Raw genomic sequence first — 18,509 nt, 5'->3', positions numbered from 1 at the left:
TTCACATCTGTAAGTGTTTCACAAAAAGTCTTATTTAATTGAATACATCAATTCCAAGAGAATATTTGAATGGCAGCCAGCCCCTCATTATTAGCTGTAATGATATGAAATCTGAATGTTTGTCATATGTAATGAAAGGAGGCCCAAATGCCTCTGAAACTTTATTAAAAATGTAGTGTGTACAATTAATTAATGTGTAACAGATGTTTAATATATGATTTCATAACCTTTCTATGTTTAACCTTAATTATAGTGCATAATTTCCTAATTGTGTCAGAACGCTGTGTTTCTTGAAGGGGTCAATTGATATTAACTGTTTAGGACAGTTATCCAAAGCATAAGACAAAAGCTACAGTTTCTGTAGCTTAATCATAAAGAACATACTATTTTGTGGTCTAAGAGTCAAGATCAAATCCTCATGAGAATATGATAGGAAGACATAACAGTTGCTGGAACCTGTAAAAATTGGTGCAGACTTGCTTCTTTATCTGCCTTCAGATGCAGTAAGGTCTTGAAGGAATTTACATTTTCCTCATTCTAAAAAAAGTATTTTAGACCCAGTGTGCTGTTTTGTTTGCATGTGTAAGTCTGTGCATATTTGAGACTCACTAGATTCTGTTTTCTCCTACTGCTGCTGTGATGTTCCTGGGCGCTCTTTGAAGGGGGTAAGTTTGTATCTGCATGTTGTCCCTTCAATTACATTGCATGTTTGGCTGCCCCCCCCCCTTCATAATCTAGGAAAGGAATGCTTTTGAGCCATGTAAAGTGATGTTGATGGAAGTTCTATTTGAAATGTCCCTTGTCATGGTATTACTGTGTCATGACACATGCTCTTGCTCCCCAGAAAGCATCAGGTGTAGTGCAATGCAAAATGCTATCTGAACCCTGCATTTCAAAGCTCTACTATCAAGAGGATTATGATCGCGATAGCCTTTTAGCCACAGCCCCCCCCCCCCCCCCCCCCAAAAAAAAATCCCTCCAAACCCCAAATCCTTTATTTGTCCCATGTGTGTGTGTGTGTGTGTGTGTGCGCGCTCAACAGCTCTGGGCTGATGTTTGTTTCCCTTCGCCCCCCACAGACCCAGTAGGTCAGAGGTTCTCACACTTCCCAGTGTCAGACCACCTCCTAAGACGCGGTTAAGCCCTATCTCCGTGTCGCTCCACCTCCGTAAAGACACAAGCCTGCAGGCATTGAAGTGCAGGAACTTAAGCTCATATCCCAGCCACTTAGGTCTAATCTCACAGTACAGCAAACTGGGAAGGTGATCTCCCACAGGTGCTTTGATGTGCTCAACTCCTAACCCCCAACACACACACACACACACACACACGCACACACACACACACACACACACATACACACACACACCATTTCCATGCCCACTAGCCAGGATAAACTCCTACCAAAAGCCGAATTCTGGGATATATGAATATTCTATACACAGCAATCCTAACCGCTACATTTGATATTAGGGTAACTCTTTACTTGACTCAACATTCATACCAAACCTTTCATGAACGTGGAAGACAGAACGACGAATAAACCTCTTACCTGATCACGTCACAGTAGTCGTCATTCTGTCTTCCGCATCCATGAAAAGTTTGGTATGAATGTTGAGTCATGTCTCATGAAACAGTCATGAATGCTTTATGTGCAGTTTATGACAGCTACTATAAATGTGTTATGAACTCACCCGTCAAGTAAAGTGTTACCGATATTAGAATGGAACTGTATCTAACTTACTGGCGTCAACATCTGTTTTGCACTAAGGGTCAAAGGAGAGCGATAGATAGGCCTAATACAGCACAGAGATAGATCACTTAACCTGGTAAAACACTTTGGTCATACAAATGTCTGGAGTCTAGTGCAACTACTATACACCATCATTTGTCCTTTGTACCCTCCAAGAGTTATCCAATTTGATTTGATTCATTTGCTTTGGAGATTGTAGGGTGGACTGTTATGTAAGGGAAATAAAAATGTACCCAATTTTGCTTGGCAGAGATTTACTCCTGAGTTTGGCTTTATAGTAGGGTGACAAACTGGATCTATGTTTGTTTGGTAGACACTTACGTTGGAGTTTCTCATAAATGCTTATAAGATAAGCTAATATACACTATGTATAATACACTAAGCTGTTCATTTCTCATAAATGCTTATAAGATAAGCTAATATACACTATGTATAATACACTAAGCTGTTCATTGTGTTGGAGGTGGTATTTCAAAAAAAGACTTGAGCTCTTCAAAGTTTTAAGAAAATTACTGCAGAATTCTATACAGATCATTTTTACATTGTTTTAATTTTTACAATTCCTAATGTTGCTATGCATTGTTAGGTTGTCATCTAGTATTACTCTGCACGTGTGAAGACTGAGAGCTGTCTGTTGCTACACACACGTGATGTCCTCACAGCTCACGATTCCCTGTTTTTGTCTCCCCCCATCACTTGTGTTGGTCGCCATGGTCCCCCCCGCCCCGCCCCGCCCCGCCCTACCTGTCCTCACCTGCACTTAGTTTGTAAGTAAATCATCTTCATGTCTATCTGATGGAGGGTGTTAATGTGTGTTTACATTGATGCTGCCGTGTGGAATGGAGGGTGTTTATGTGTGTTTACATTGATGCTGCCGTGTGGAATTCTTTGTGTGACAGTATGTCAGTGAGATGGAGGTATGCCAACTGCAGGTTGAGAGGTGATGGAGATGGATGAGGGATTGTAAGGGCGTTGGTGACCCTACTGGGCGCTTGTGCGATGGACGAGGACAGGAGACGCCACATCCTGCCCTGTCTCGTCAATCACCCCCAGACCCCGGGAGGGCTGGTCAGATGTCCCTCAGACAGGCCAGGCAGCTAACCAATCCATCTCAGCAGCTTGACAGTGGGGACAAAAGAGGTGTACGCACTGAGGGTAGACTCCATCACACTATCATTCCATCACCATCTGTCCATTTAATGGAACAGACTAAGGAAGAGAAGAACCTCCCTTATCAGTGTGGCAGTCAAGGACAGCCATGTGTGCCAGCATCTTAAACCGGCTGGACTTGACTTAGATCAACTGGGAAGATGTACTGTGCCCTAAGCGGTTTCTCATGTTATTATGGGTCTTGTGTTTGAATTCAGTCATTCAGTCTACACATGATGATGTTATAAGACCAGTTTGTTCTATTTCAACATCAATTTCAATTTAAATTTTATTTGTAAGGGACAGTGTGCAATTAAAACATAAATGTTTTAAATGTTTATGCATTGCACCAGAGTTAGCCTTAGGCTAATTTACTGTACATCTGCAGTCCCACAACATAACACATGGCTGGTTCGATAATCCCATCTTACATCAGCCATGGAGCTGGTAATAAACTGAGTAACTAGTATACTCTAGTATATACTCCATGTTTTTATATTATTGAAGGCATACTCTGTGTTACATCATCTGAACAATAATAATGATAAAATACGTTGGATATTGTACAGAACTACAACCCCAAATAAGAAAAGTTGGGACGTTGTGTAAAATGCAAATAAAAACAGAATGTGATTATATAATAGTCTCATAAACCCATATTTAGCAGAAAACAGGACATAGAAACATAGAAACATATCAAATATTTCCTTAAACATTTACAACTGTGTCCTTTTTGCTACTAATTAAGATATTTGCAGATTATTACATTCTGATTTGGGGTTGTACTTCAACTACATGGCTTTACCGTGTAATACACATACTATAGTGTACTATGTGTGTGTGTGTGTCTTTGTGTAAGTACTGCATATGTATTTCTGGTTTCATAGTGCACATTTTTGAAAGTCTAATCTGAGTGTTTGAATGTTTGTATGAACATGCTTGTGCTACTGTAAGTCTAGAACTTTTCTGTTCATGTAGGTGTGCTTATCTACATCCGTGTGTGTGTGTGTGTGTGTGTGTGTGTGGTGCCCCTCACACATTATCCCTCCCACCCTGTGTTGTTGACATGCTCTGACAACAGCCCGTTTGCTGGGTGTGGCTTCCATCAGAAGGTCACACCAACATCATCAATCTTCCCGGCAGCTAATCCCCCCACACACACACACACACACACACACACACACACACACACACACACACACACACACACGCACACACACACACGCACACACACACACACACACAGAGAGTGGGCTGACTGGTTTGTTGTTTTGTAATTAGGCTGTCATTAGATTGCAGGAAACCATCACCCCCTCGGCCTGTCTCTCCCCCTCCGTGCACAGCTGGGCACTCCCAGCCCTCTCAGCACTGGCCAATTGTACCCCACAGCCAATGAGAATGGCCTTAAGCCTCCACATCTGCCCAGAATGCATCTGAGCCCAGTGTAAACCTACTGTATGTAAAATGATGCTCCTGACCAGCATGGTGTTCTTTTACTACTGCCTGCCTTTGAAACGTGAGCCTGACCCTCACGGGTCAGTGTGCTTTCCTGTGGGCAGATGTAAGTCTGTGTATGTGTATGTGTGTATGTATGAAGTATATCAGTGTGTGGTATTCTGCTCTCATCTGCGTCTTTCCTTCCCAATTGGCTAGACAGCTCTGCATTGGGCAGCTAAGCATGGCAAAGAAGACATGACCAGAGCTATGGCTAATGCCGGAGCAGACATCAATTCCAGAGCTGTGAGTGGCCTGTCATAAAGTTTGTATCAATACACACATACTGTTCTTATGAGAGGAGATGCAAGGGAATTCTTAGTCAAATCACTCCTAGATTTACACACAGCTGAAATTTCAATCAGACAATTACAAGTGTTTCTCAAAATTCAACAGCTCACAATTCTAATTCACTCGTTAAGAGAAGAAATACCAATTTCTGATTTATCCATTAATTCTGTATATCGGGTACCTTGGAGGCCATTACCCCTTGCACGTTGGTGCCACAGTGAACTTGAAATGTGTTGAAATGAACTTGGGATGTCTTTAATGTCTATATGGGATGTCTATAATATACAAGACATCCCAAGTTCATTTCAACACATTTCAACCTACCTATTACATCCTACCTATGTCACAGCAAGTCTGCATAGTCATATATATCTTAGATTAGGTGTGCAGGCACATATTGTGTGTGTGTGTGTGTGTGTGTGTGCACGCATGCGTATGTGTATGTGTATGTGAGGTTGGTTTATGAAAATAATTAAAATGTTTGAGATTAGATTAGTAGTATCACATTTGATTACTTTAGAGATCCATTTACTTTTTGCAGTGTTTTGCACAATACCTACTGCATTTCTCACAACATGATTCACGGGATCTAAACATGTTGTTGTTGTTGTTGTTGTTGTTTTCCAGCATGTAAGTACATCCTGTGACATGATGATGGGCTAGTGGTCAGCTGTCCTGCGTCTGTATTGGATGGAAACAAACATTCTCTCTCACACACACACACACACACAAACACACAAACACTTGGATGTATCCTATGTCTATCTATCTCTCTATCTCTCTATCTCTCTATCTATCTATCTATCTATCTATCTATCTGTATATCTATCCATACCTATGCAAATATCTACAGTATGGATAGGACATACAGTCATGTGTGTTTGGATGGGTGTCTCTCAGCCCCTCTTATGCCACAGGGTAGTTGATTGGGTCAAGACCAGGTGCAGCTGTGTAAATGAGCGACTGGCTCTATATGTCGCTACAAGACCATTTGCTCATTAATCACACATCACGTTAAACGTTTCCCCAGAATAACTCTTCCAACTAAAAGCATGGTCATTTTGCACAATTACAGGTCAATTATGAGTTCATTGCTAGATTTTGTTGCTGTAACCTGTGTTCATTTATGTTCTGTCATCTGCCTCCCTCTCTCTCTCTGCCTCCCTCTCTCTCTCTCTCTCTCTAACCATGTGCCAACTGGTCCTACGGAATGACAGGGGGTGAGTCTTTTAAGTTCTATTCCTTCCCTGATGAAGATGCCATTCAGCTTCATTTGAGTTTTATCTCTGCAATTTATTTATTCTCCTTTTGCATATGCTCAGGGATACACACCTCTTCACATCGCTGCCCTGCATGGCCATCAACACATAATGGATTTGCTCGTAGGAACCTATGGTAAATTAACAGCAGTTATTCCACTGCTTGGTTGAATTTCCCATTGTCCTACGTCATTTAGAACGACCATTAACCGTATGTTATTTGCACACCTATGAAGTAGATCCATTTTTTTGGCCGTATCACACTTGTATATTAATTCGCCAAACTCATTGTGAAGTTTAAATGAACTGTCACGTTGCATCCGAGCTGTAAAATGCAGACGTTCAGAACATTGCAACATTGTAGCATATGACGGAGGTGGCTTTTAGCTAGATGGATGACAGCAGGCTAAGTAAAATAGCGATGTTTCAAAGCTAAAGTTCATCAGAATCTTGGGATATGCCCGCTTGACAACGGGAGAGATGGAACTAACGACTGGCCTTTGGCTGTAGCATCCATCCATTTAGAACTAGTAACGGCAGTTTGTCCTACAAGTTGAGAAATTAGTTGATATGTGTCGGAAGAAATTAGTTCTACAAACAAGACAGTTTTAGCGATTAAAACGTTTAAATTGTAACAGGAAATGAACATAACGCAAGTGGCAACAGTGGAATAAGCGGGATAATGGACTCCACGGTGGTCTGTTCACAGAAGTTTATGCACTTACGAGGTTTAAACCGCCCTCCGCTTCGCGTCGGGGCCGTTTTACAACCTCGACCGTGTATTAACTTCTGTGAACAGACCACCGTGTCGTCCATTATCCCTTACTTAGCATCCCGTTGCTGTATGTTAGTCATTCTGTGGGAATGTATGTAAACGCTATTCAGTGCTCATCTAAGCTTTTTTTTTTTTTTTTTTTTTGTGATATCATGTGATGAACTGTCCCCTGATCCTTCTAGGGGCAAAAGACAACTTGCGTGACTACAGTGGACATTTTGCTTACTATTACATCAGCCCCAGAGACCCAGCGGAAGAGGACTCTGAGCTACGTAAGTTTGCTTGCATTCAACCACAATCACCCTCTCTGCACAATAGAACTGCATGAATAACTTCATTGTGTAATTATACTTTAAAGCAGCACATGCACAAAATGTACTTTTTTTACAATGCTAAAAGCACATTTCTCTATTTGCTTGAGTGTACTGGGTCAACTAGTTCTTTCTAATTAATATCCTTAAATGCACCTCTACACTGAGCTGGTTGACAGGTGATTCTCTCTTTATGAATTAGACGGCCCAGAGTATCATGCAGTCCAGGTGAGTGAGCGCAAGAACAGGAAGTTGGCGTCATTATTCCACTCAAAGAAGAAGTGGGGTTCAGCAGAAGAGCTCGCCGCTATTCCTGAAGAGAGGAACACATCCCATCAGCTCATGGTCCCAGCATTCCGGCCCAGAAAGTTCTCCCGCTAACAAAGCAGCATCAACTGTCCGCATCACACATCAAGACCCCAGCACACAGACTTATTCTCACACAACAACAGATAACAATCGCCCAGGAAGTTCTCCCGCTAACAAAGCAGCATCAACTGTCCGCATCACACATCAAGACCCCAGCACACAGACTTATTCTCACACAACAACAGATAACAATCGCCTCATACATACACGGAGAATGTTTTGTTTTGCTTACATAACACAGATTTATTTGCCATTTGTATACCTGTTACCTTTAAACATGAATGCACTTACAAAGCATTATGAGTTTGTTGTATAAGCCCTGCACAACTGTTATTATGGAAGCTTGTATAGAGTCACAAATGTCTTTATCAAAAGCATGTGATAAATTAACAACATTTAAAATGTAATTTTGGAGGTAAAAAATGTATTACACATTATGAGACTTCATAAGGGCTTATACGAAAACATGTATACATTATAAGATTTTTACATACAGTCATGGCTAGGTATTAATAGTTGGTTAAATAGTAAAATGATCTCAAATGTTATTTCAATTTTCAGCATATTTATTTAAGCAGATAAATCCCATTGAGATTGAATTTATTTTTTTAGAGAAACCGGAGAGAACATACAAAATGACATCATAATAATCTCTTGCAGATTGTCTATTACAGCACAAATTGAATAGCATGTGCCAGCGAGAAAAATAAATAAATAAATAAATCGTAAGAATATACGATCGAGGCATAGGTTGAATTTTTCTTTTTTTTAAAAGAAACACAATTCGGAAGGATTCACAAATATTAAGGTAAAATCATATTAGATTCAGAGAAGATAACAAATAATACCATTATGATAATAATAACATACAAATTAGTTATGAAGCAATATTCACATTATGTTTTACACAATATGATACACAATTCCTTGTGCACAATGTGATACATAATAAGGTACACAACTTCTCATACAATGGTTATGATTATATTTAGCGGACACTTTTGTCCAAAGCAATTTAAAATAATACACAACCTGTTATTACATGATTCTTTTCTTGCTTGACATGTATGATATAATAGCATTGAGTTGCCATGGTAAATCAGGCCTTTTGGGTTGTTTGGCCCCATCCTTGCTGCTTGCAGCTTTATGTTACGTTTTATTGGATATAAAGTGTTACACTTCCATAGCAGTTACTATTGCCTTTTAGCTGTTTAAAGGTAAACTATGCAGTATTGCCAATTTCCTTACTGTTTTCTCGGTTTTTGCTTCTTTTTCGCTGGCTCGGTCATGACGAATGTCTGAGAAACTCCATCGCTACCTTTTTCTAGCCGGTGCCTGGCGTGTATGTGTATTTGAATGCATTAAAGCAATTCGTTATACTCGTTATACTTCCTGACACTGAGGCCGTCGGCCCGCCGGCCCACAGTTGCAAGGGTGGTTTTTCCGCTCACAGGCGCTAGGGGGAAGCGACACGGCCACCATTCAACCCGAAAAAAGTCATATAACCATTCCAATGACTCTGAAGCTGTTAAATGAAGGTAAATTAATCTAAAAAACTTGCATATTAAGCTAAAAACACCTGACCACCAGTGGTAGTCTAAGGGTGCATTCACACTAGACCGATTGGTCAGGACCCAAGTTCGTTTGGACTGATGGTTCGGTGATTTTTCCTAATGTGAACACAGTCTACTGAACCCGAGTGCGGACCAGGGTCCGTTAGAAAACAGAGGTCTGGGGTGCGGTTCGTTGGAACTCCGCTGCAGTTCGAATGCTATCTAAAAAACAAAATGTCTGTCTAGGAGCGCTTCCTGGACTCCAATTTGTGGGACTTCTTGGCATTTCATTTCCACACAGACAGCTAGCGTTGGTTAGGTGATGTTTGCAGTAAGTGACATAAAATGTTTTTGCCTAAAAACGCGTGGCATCGCTTAGAGCACCTTTAATATTTCTTTAATATCGCTTGGCAACATCTCAAAAATGGCAGTTTATTTCCTGGTTTTGGAACAGATAGCATTCGAATGAGAAAAACAGGGGATTCCAAGCTACTCTCAATTCTCAAAGGTTAAAAAGCCTTTATTTTATTGGCTTGGTTAGCCTACATTTAAACCTTTTTTTAAAAAACTCCGACGCGTTTCGGCAAACAAGCCTTCATCAGGGAGTCAAAACGTTTTGACTCCCTGATGAAGGCTTGTTTGCCGAAACGCGTCAGAGTTTTTTTAAAAAGGTTTAAATGTAACCAAGCCAATAAAATAAACGCTAACTTGACAGAAGGTCAGCATATACTGGTGTTGCGGACTTTTTTCCCTCTTTCTCATCGTAAAGTGTTTTGTCCAGCACCCAGGATTAGATTGGAATGTGCGTGCGTTTTTTCCTCTTTATACCAGTAATCATTGACCAAAAATTCAGGAAGAAAAAAAGAGATAGAGTAGGGGTTTGTATGGTTTATTTTTAAGCAGCTATTTGAAAAAGCTAAGTACACTGCCATGGTGACACTTTATATTCATTATATAAACCTTAAATAAAGTGATATCAGTATTTTATTACATATATATTTTTTAACTCAGCCAATAACGTAGGTTAATAACGTAATAAAGGTTATTACGTTATTGGTTCAGAAATTAAACTTACATTATTGGCAATATTACATTACAATTATTATGTTATTGCCCATTATTACATTATTGGCTGCTATACAAGATGTTACAATGTGAAGGATTGCAGCCAATGTGTTACATGATGTGCTTAAATGCCAAGAAGTTCCATTGTATACTTAACAGGAGTTTGTTATTGATTCCAAAGCTTAGTAGCTCTCCTGATGTTATCAGCCGAGCCATTCAGTAGCATCAGTGACTTTTGTTAGCACTTGGCAGTCAGGCCAATTGTCAGAATTAGGCATTGGCTGGTGGTGTCACTGAGTAGTGTTTGGTCTTATCATTTATCTTAATTTGTTGTTTTTGTCTTCTAAAAGTATTACATGATAAACAACTTATTGCAAGGGATTTGTTTCTCTTTTTGTCTTAAGCCAGAAGTGCTTCTCATATTGCTTTTTAAACACTTCTATTTTCATGTTAATATGCATTAAAGTATTTTGATACGAACAGCTTGGTGTTTTTATTTGACTCTCCTGCTCTTGAAACAGCAATGTCTCGCTAGCCTTGTCTAAAATTTTAGGCATTCACAGGAAAGATTTTACATTCCTTGTGTTAAAGATTTGCCACACTGGCTGGTCAAGAAAAATAAAAATAATTTCCATTTTATTGTGAAAAGCTGCACCTTTTTGTTTATAATCTCAGTTATATGTGAAACCCCTGCCTCTTTCCCAGGCCCTTGCAATAGTTTAAATAACACAAGACCTGTATTATCCTCCTTGCAATCCCTCTCTGGTACTGGCATAACAGGATTACACCTCATCACATTCTCCCTTAACAGCAGAGGCCTCAACCTCTCTTGAAGTTTGCCTTCAGCACAGAGAAAAGACTAAAGATCCCTCATCCCTCTTCTTTTTTCACAGCTCATCTTTGATCTTGAAGGGGTTTCTTCTTTCTGAGGCCAGCAGATGGAGTAAATATGTCTCCTATTGACTTCCATACAGTTTTAGCCCTTAACACCAGCTTATCTGCCAGAGGCCAATGCATTGCATTTGTGGCTGTAGTTGTCAGAGGAGTGAGGGAGAGGCTGAGTTGTGCCCTTGCTTTTTTAGGGGGGGTTCTAGGAGGGTGGGTTGAGAGGGGGATTTTGTAATAGATACTTATCTGACTGCCCCCCAGCCCTCAAACAGAGTGGCCCTCTGTAGAGATCAGGACCCGGGGAGGCCATATTAGCTTTAATCCCATGCTTTGAGGCTTTACCCCCCTCCACCCCACCAACCATTTCAAAAAGTACCCCTCCTACACCCACCCTGCTAATCCTAGTCCCTCTGTTGCGTGTGTGTGTGTGTTGAGGGGGAGTTGCCATCTATCTATCCTTTGCTGTGTAAGAGAAGCCTGTGGTTAAACATTGGTGTTGTGTGTGTGTGTGTATGTGTGTGTGTGTGTGTGTGGAGGGGGTGGGGGCGGTCCTGTGAGTGTTTCTGGGTGGGTGTTCAGTGTGTCAATGGCAGGCAGTTTTTAATGAAAATCAGATACACACTCTCTCTCTGAAGAGATTAGGAGCTACATTGTCAGCCTGGTTGCTCATTTCCATGAGAGCAGCTCCCCCACAGCCTCCAGCCAGCTTTGTTATCTAGGCTCTGAAAACAGTGGGCCCTTGGCTCCTGGCTTCCTTGTCACTTTTGTTTTACAAATGGCTTCCAAATGTAGATGTCATGTCCCAAATACCAAACAACAGAGAAGAGGTAGGCTTAGAGGTAGCACATTAGTAAACAAAATGCATCAATTCATTTTTTAATGAATTATCTCAGCATATCACTATGATATTCATCTGTATAATACCGGAGTAATAACTTTGAAAATTTTGCCAAAATGAACACTGGCCAGTACTCAAGACTGTGTCACTGCTTAATCATCAAATACTTTCTGTAACATATATCCTTAAATGAACTTCTGAACTAAATGTTTGCAATTGTAAAATGCAACTGTACAACATAAAAGTGGTGTGTTCAGAATAAGCAGAACACTTAAAGGTATATACTGTATGATATATATGATGATAACACATTCACTGCTGTCATTCCAGCCTTACTCAAAGACACAGTATCACTTTTATAGTTTTATAATGAGTATCAGTATATAGGTTGCTGCCCTTTGCAGAAATCAATCTGCAATAGCTGGCACATGTTCTGACATTTTGACTCAGGTCCCTGATGATGTCTGCAATGTTTAAATTGTTGTCGAATGAAACAAAGGGACATCAGTGAAGAGATACAACCATGACCCTGACATTGATAGTCAAGTGAAAACATACTCACACACATGTCCATAGACACACACAGTACACACACACTTTCACTAACAAATTCACATGCAGGTCCTAAGTAATACTTTATGAAAAGCATCTATGAACACATAATTCCAACATGGCAGGACATTTCAGAATCTACATAACAAAGATATCCTCCCAATCACCATCAGTGCAAACACCACTTTTTGTGTTAAACGAGTGACGGAGTGAATCTGATAAGAATCACTGGAAAACAGGGGGGGGGGCAAGGTGGGGGGGATTGGTAGAGAATGCTGACAATGAGTTTGTGAGTTTGTCCATAGTTCTGTGGTAGTGTCTGAATACCACATAAGACTTAGTTCAAAACTCACTCTTCCCATAGTGTGCATAGTCCCAATATTGTCCAGATGACTACCATCACTGCCCCATTATTAAAAAAAATAACTTGTTGACCTTTGACAGTTTTCTTTTCTTTGCTGACGTGCTTGATGTACAAATTAATTCATGACCTTGCACCACCACCACTCAAGCAATGTTTGTCACTCTTTCCAACTACAACTTTTGATGTTTGCAGTCCTGCAGGCATTGCCTCTACAATTTACCACAGTCAGTTTTTTGTCATCTCCTCTCGTGGGGATTGGCCTGATATTTTCTTTGTTTGACGGAAACTGAACTATGGTGTTCCAGAGTATCTCCCTGAAAGGAGAAAGGTGGGCGTGGTCAGGCTAGTCTATAGCACCACCTGGTAAAATATGCTTGTTAACTGCATGATAGCATTACACAAGATAAATGAATTCTGAAAATGTATGTTTTACCATCCTTGTATGGTTTATTATTGTCTCTTGTGGCATCACCATCTGTAATGTAAGAAAAAGAACATTTGACAGCATATATGTAGAATTTGTATTGCATATTCTCATGTGCTGGAGTGGACAGCGTTTGACGGGAAACTTTGGTGGTGAAGTTTAGGGTGATTTCCCAGAAGCTACATGCTTCTGATGTTCAAATTGGTTCCGGGCATGTTGTTGGGAGGTTGTTGCTTGGTATGAAGTATAGCAAAGGTATAACCCTCTGTCAAATGGGGTCAGTCAGTTGAGATCTTTAATGTCGAATTTCTGTTCCCCACTATGTCTGTTAACAACATTATGTGTTCACTAAACTTTTTTCACATTGCATTTGTAAGATGTTACAAAATGGCCTGATGTGGTCAACTTTCCTGTCCATAGTATATAGTAACAATGACTGAAAGATGCATTTTGTGCCAAGAAATTGTGTTTTTACCGTTCTTTTTTTCCAGTTGTCAAGGTGTTCCTAAGTCTAGCCATTAATAATAACATATAATGTTGGAATATTATGACATATTTAGGGGTACACAGGCCTGTGTGTGAAAACTCAGACTCTGCAGTAGCCTAACTCACTTGGTAATTTTGTCTTGAGGTCTCATGGTTTACCTTGTCTAGGTTGTTGAATGTCAATTGTCAAACAAGGTTCTCATGCTCAGCATTTGCTTGGACCCCGATTAAGGCTGCTATTTCAATTTTAATTGTGATCAATCAAACAATACGTATTTCAGAGCACTGAGACACACGGAAGCTAAAAAAAAACAAGTTTTCTATATTTTTATTTAACTCATTAATACCTATTTACCTTGTCACCATTTCATATGATGCTAAATGATTTGGCCAATATAATATGATCTTTCATCCTCTCTTAAATAAAATGTATCAAGGGTTGGTGCAAGAAGGAAAACTAACACAAGAAAGGTGTGAAAGTGTGAATGGGGTCATCTCCACCCTGTGCTAACACCCAATTAGACCCACCACAGCCATTCCTGTGACAAGCTATAGGCCCTTTTGTTGCTGTTTAGGTAGACGATAGCTGCCTAATGAAGTGACACCTACGTCAATTGTCATCGCTGATTCATTAGTGCCTGGCTCTCCTGTTTCATCACATGCAGTTTCAAGTTGTGTTTAAGAATAGGCCAAGCTAAGAGTTACACTTATGTTGCTCATGGGACAGAAGTTATAGGTCTACTTTAGGGGAAGTTATTCAACATGCAGAGATTATAAACAAACAACTCAGAGAAAATACTATTGTGATGGAAGAAATTGCATCTGCATTCAATCCACTATCAGTGCTATTTACTACAGTATGTAACAGGAGAGGATAATTTGGTGGGTCCTTCCTCACTAAAGCAGAGACACACTGGCGTATACAATGATAACTGCTCTTGGCTGATTGAGCAACGCAAGGCCATCTCTATCTAGAGTTCTTGGTTAACAAAACCTTTATTTGCCAGCTTATACTGTAAATGACAACGTAGGCTATAACCTATTTTCTACATTCCCTTCCAGAAAAAAAAATCCTCTAGGTATTTTATTGAAAACTCCACGACATCAATGTAGCTCCATCCTCCGAAATACAGGCCTGCACCAATTGCATCTTTTTCTCGTGCAACAGCAGCATTGGAATGTATGGGAAGTATTCTAATCTAATCTAATCAATTTATCTGTATCTCAAAATTTGCATCACTTGTGGCGCCATTATCATATACATTAGGAAACACCTGTTTTGCCTAAATGTCCTTAATTTGCTCAATGTATGCCTGGCCGTAACCAAACGAATTCCGCTGGTAGGGGCCTATAGGCTTCGTTTGGCATTGTTGAATGACATTAAAATCACAAAAGCCCAGCTACAGGTTTCATGTTGCTAGTTTTCACACAGGCTTGATGGTTGATCGTGTTGTGTGAAGAATAAATCAGTAAGCCTATAGTATTTTACTTTTTAGCCATTTCATTTTAAAGGCTATGCACAAGCAACACTACAATGACGTTCCAAATGGAACACCTAAAGCTCCTGCACCTCAAAGGCGCCAAGTGCAGCGCACTCTGACTTTTCCGTTGCATTATTTCCATTGTTTTCAACACAACCTTGCACCATCACCGAACGCTTTCGACGCCGCCGTGTAGATTACGGGTTGGCCCTATTTTTGTCAGTGCTGCTTAATAACATCCATTGATTAATGAATGCTGTCAATTGAAAATATCGGCGCTGTTGTGCCTGGTAAGTGACAGACAGTGTTGGTGCACTCTCATATCAGCGCCTTTGTGCTGGGGCTTTGAGACTATGATTGTAGACTGCCTCTTAGCCTATAAGGGAGTTGACATCTTTTGATGGTAATCACTTTAATCACTCTGCAGTAGTGCTTCAACGTTTACTGTGTCAGACCGTGTGGTACTGCTTTCATTGTGAGGTGTGTGATCACAGCATATCATCCTGCAGGCCTATAGCAAATCCCAAGATAAAACAACCAAGAGTTCAACTGTTGTGTAGACAGCTTAGCAAATAGCTTACACTTTTTATATATGTCCCAGTGTCCTGTTGGAGAGTGTAACTGAATCAAGCATCGAAGTTGCGTTTTAAATTAGCAAATATCGAATTTAAGTAACATTTCGTTTCAATTGACAATGGAGGTATTCAATTAGGAGGTACTGAATTAGGCCTATAGGCTATGATATAGGCTACAAAAAGTCAGAACCCATTATATTGCTAGATTCATATTTCAGAGTAACCTGAGAATGAGATACACAGAAGCAACAGTCATTATGCTTCACAGGGACTGATAAAGCCAGGGAACATGACCAAGTCATGGACTAGCCTAGACTTCATTTCAAGCTTCTTCGAACTAAGATATCTAATTAACAGACAAATTAGGTTATGCGGCCAATTCTGCAGCAAATGGCTAAAAATGTAACACACCCCCCCCCCCCATAGCTGCAAATTAGGAAGATCTTTGAGAAGAAGACATAATAGCTTAACTATTTTGAAGAGGAAAACATCAGTAAGCACATATAGATACATGTATGCAGTTGAATTCAATAAGACGTTGGATTTAACCCTAAATATTTAGTCTAATATATTAGCCTTAAAGTTAATTAGTTGTAGTGATTCCCTCTATGCAATGAGCTTGAGTTTTGATTGGCATTTAAATGCAGGATGAGTTATCGGCCTTATCGCAGTAAAATGTGAATTTTAAATGAACCTCGAACATCCCTAGAAACACAATGGAAACTGCGCTGAGATAAGTATCACGCGACTTTGAGAAAGCGTTAAAAGGAACAGCAGAGGATCCCCTTTGAAGGGATTTGGATCGCATGAAAGCAAGCTCATTCTATACAACTGTCAATCACCACAGCTGGCACCGCCCATGGCGGGTGTGTTGACTATAAAAACATCCAGCAAGTTGATGGTAGACACATTTGCTTGCCGGGATTAATGATGCCTGCCTCTCAAATAGGACTTGGTAACTTCTTCTTTGAAAGAAGCATCACTATGCAAGGATATCAGCTAGGGTGTCCACCTAGCCCACAACAATTGCCCTCTCACATCAACGCCTTAAATGGACTGCCCTTGTCATATTCTGGACTACCGGGATATAACTTTATCCCATATCCTCAAGCGCGACGCATGGTAAGCACTCAGAGTTACAGCAGGCTACGTGCTCTTTCAACGTCGATCGTTCATATACTGTCTAGGCTATGCGTTTATGCTTTCTGGCCATTGTAGGCCTAGCCTATATCTATCAAATGATATGTGTGTAATTTTATTTCAGTGTGGTGGAGACATGTTGCACTATGTACATAGAAATATGGCAAGCCGTTTATAATTTTGTCTTGTTTCCTTTGCCTGCAGGTGAACTCATTTGACCTGAAGGCTGCCTCACCATACCATCATACAATTCTAAGTCGTGGTTCATTTTATTCGCCATATCAGACAATGGTCCCAGATGACCCAAGCAGGACTAACAAAGTTGCGAGTCGGGAGAGCACAAGCGCTCTTAAGGCATGGCTAAACGAACATCTGAAGAACCCATACCCCACCAAAGGTGAGAAGATCATGCTTGCCATAGTCTCCAAAATGAGTTTAACGCAAGTGTCTACGTGGTTTGCTAACGCCCGGAGGCGCCTGAAGAAAGAAAACCGTGTCAGCTGGGCCTCCAAAAGTAAATCAGACGAAGAGGAGGAGGGTGAAAGTGAGGAGGAGGGTATGATGCAGAAAGATACCTCTTCAGTCTCCGAGGATGAAGATGAAATTGATCTGGAGGCAGTAGACGAAGAGGAGAAATACCGGGAGTCAGTGGTAGGATGTCCGTCCCGGTCTGTAAACAACGAGCGATTTCCACAAACTGTTGAACAACCTAAAGACAATGACAATTCAGTTGACGACTTTGTTAAAGGTGAACAAGGCCCCGGCGCATTCATCAATGAGAGTAAAGTTGGCGACAGTATTCAGAAACCCAAAATCTGGTCATTGGCGGAAATCGCCACTTCACAAACAGTTATCAAGACGGCAGAGACGTCCTATACCAACGCCAGCAGTGGACTCGATGTGGGGAAGTGGTGGTTGAACTGGGCTTCAAGGAACGGTCTGTACTTCCCGGCAAACTATGACTTTTTGAAAAGGGACAGTGGCTGTCAAGTGAACGTTTAATCAACCGCTGACCCATTCCTGTTTACTGCACTTTGAAGAAGTTCTTGCAAAATTAACAATTTTGTTAAGTTCGAAGTCATGGGTTCGTTAAAAACCAAAGACTGTAAGCCACAAACTGTATATTATATATTTGTATTTTGTTGTGCATAGTAAATTATAAAATAATTTCACATAATTTGTCAAATTATTTTGTTTAAATAAAATCTGAAAATGATCTGTGTATTCTCCATCAGTTTTCTCCTGCTAGGCCTGCATGATTTACAGTAGCATGCTGGTTGTTGATTTGGGTGAAATATAGGCTAGCATAGGCCTAGGCTACTTTATGCATACTAGCTCTGTTCTGAGTGTTAGACCAAACACTAATCCTAGTGCTTAATTCCTTTATGCATGCATACACCATTATGGAATTATTATTGCTTTCAATTACAGGCTGTGTCTTTATTAGGGATAATATAATCACTTTTTTCAATACAGTGTTGACAGATAATGACATTCATTATTATTTTAAAAATATTTTGGTTGTGTAAACTAAGAAAATACAGTCCACAACAAAGGTCAAAGTTAAATGATTATCACGATTGAATCGGCCTTTTACGCTTCTCAGATTTCCATGTGGATAGTTCACCAAACTTGAGAAATAAGATGAAGTTATGATATTTGGAATTTAAAGATCCTGAGAAGATCATCCATTTTTAATATGATTTTATCTTGGTCTTTGTGATTTTAGGAGGTGAAATTAG

General features: G+C 40.2%; 2 protein-coding genes across 2 annotated transcripts in view; both read left to right on the top strand.

The window, feature by feature from the left end:
* LOC143114280 (ankyrin repeat domain-containing protein SOWAHA) overlaps positions 1-10,499 on the top strand; it is a 20,855-nt gene extending 10,356 nt beyond the window's left edge. Inside the window, exons 7-12 of the mRNA XM_076275805.1 lie at positions 1-9; positions 671-673; positions 4,556-4,642; positions 6,010-6,082; positions 6,904-6,993; positions 7,235-10,499. The exon at positions 1-9 is cut by the window's left edge and continues 3 nt beyond it. Of these exons, the coding sequence (XP_076131920.1) occupies positions 1-9; positions 671-673; positions 4,556-4,642; positions 6,010-6,082; positions 6,904-6,993; positions 7,235-7,413 (441 nt within the window). The 3' untranslated portion in view covers positions 7,414-10,499. The remainder of the gene's footprint in view (positions 10-670; positions 674-4,555; positions 4,643-6,009; positions 6,083-6,903; positions 6,994-7,234) is intronic.
* A 6,058-nt stretch (positions 10,500-16,557) lies between these two features.
* Positions 16,558-17,769, top strand: irx7 (iroquois homeobox 7). The gene is made up of 2 exons (XM_076277301.1): positions 16,558-16,749; positions 16,972-17,769. The coding sequence occupies exons 1-2, from the start codon at positions 16,558-16,560 to the stop codon at positions 17,767-17,769; spliced, it is 990 nt and encodes a 329-aa protein (XP_076133416.1).
* Positions 17,770-18,509: the final 740 nt, after the last annotated feature.

Source organism: Alosa pseudoharengus, unplaced genomic scaffold, assembly GCF_046254945.1.
Source record: "Alosa pseudoharengus isolate Yale_2024_CS ecotype anadromous, Long Island Sound unplaced genomic scaffold, YU_APseudo_1.1 YU_APseudo_1.1_scf_9, whole genome shotgun sequence".
Lineage (NCBI taxonomy): Eukaryota > Metazoa > Chordata > Actinopteri > Clupeiformes > Clupeidae > Alosa > Alosa pseudoharengus.
The sequence above is the reverse complement of the archived record's forward strand: the minus strand, read 5'-3'. Positions and strand labels throughout refer to the sequence as shown.

Excerpts from the sequence above, each read along its gene's own strand:
- irx7 (XM_076277301.1), top strand. The coding sequence starts at position 16,558 with ATGCCTGCCTCTCAAATAGGACTTGGTAACTTCTTCTTTGAAAGAAGC. Across the intron at positions 16,750-16,971 it reads ATCCTCAAGCGCGACGCATG|GTGAACTCATTTGACCTGAA; the intron begins GTAAGCACTCAG and ends CTTTGCCTGCAG.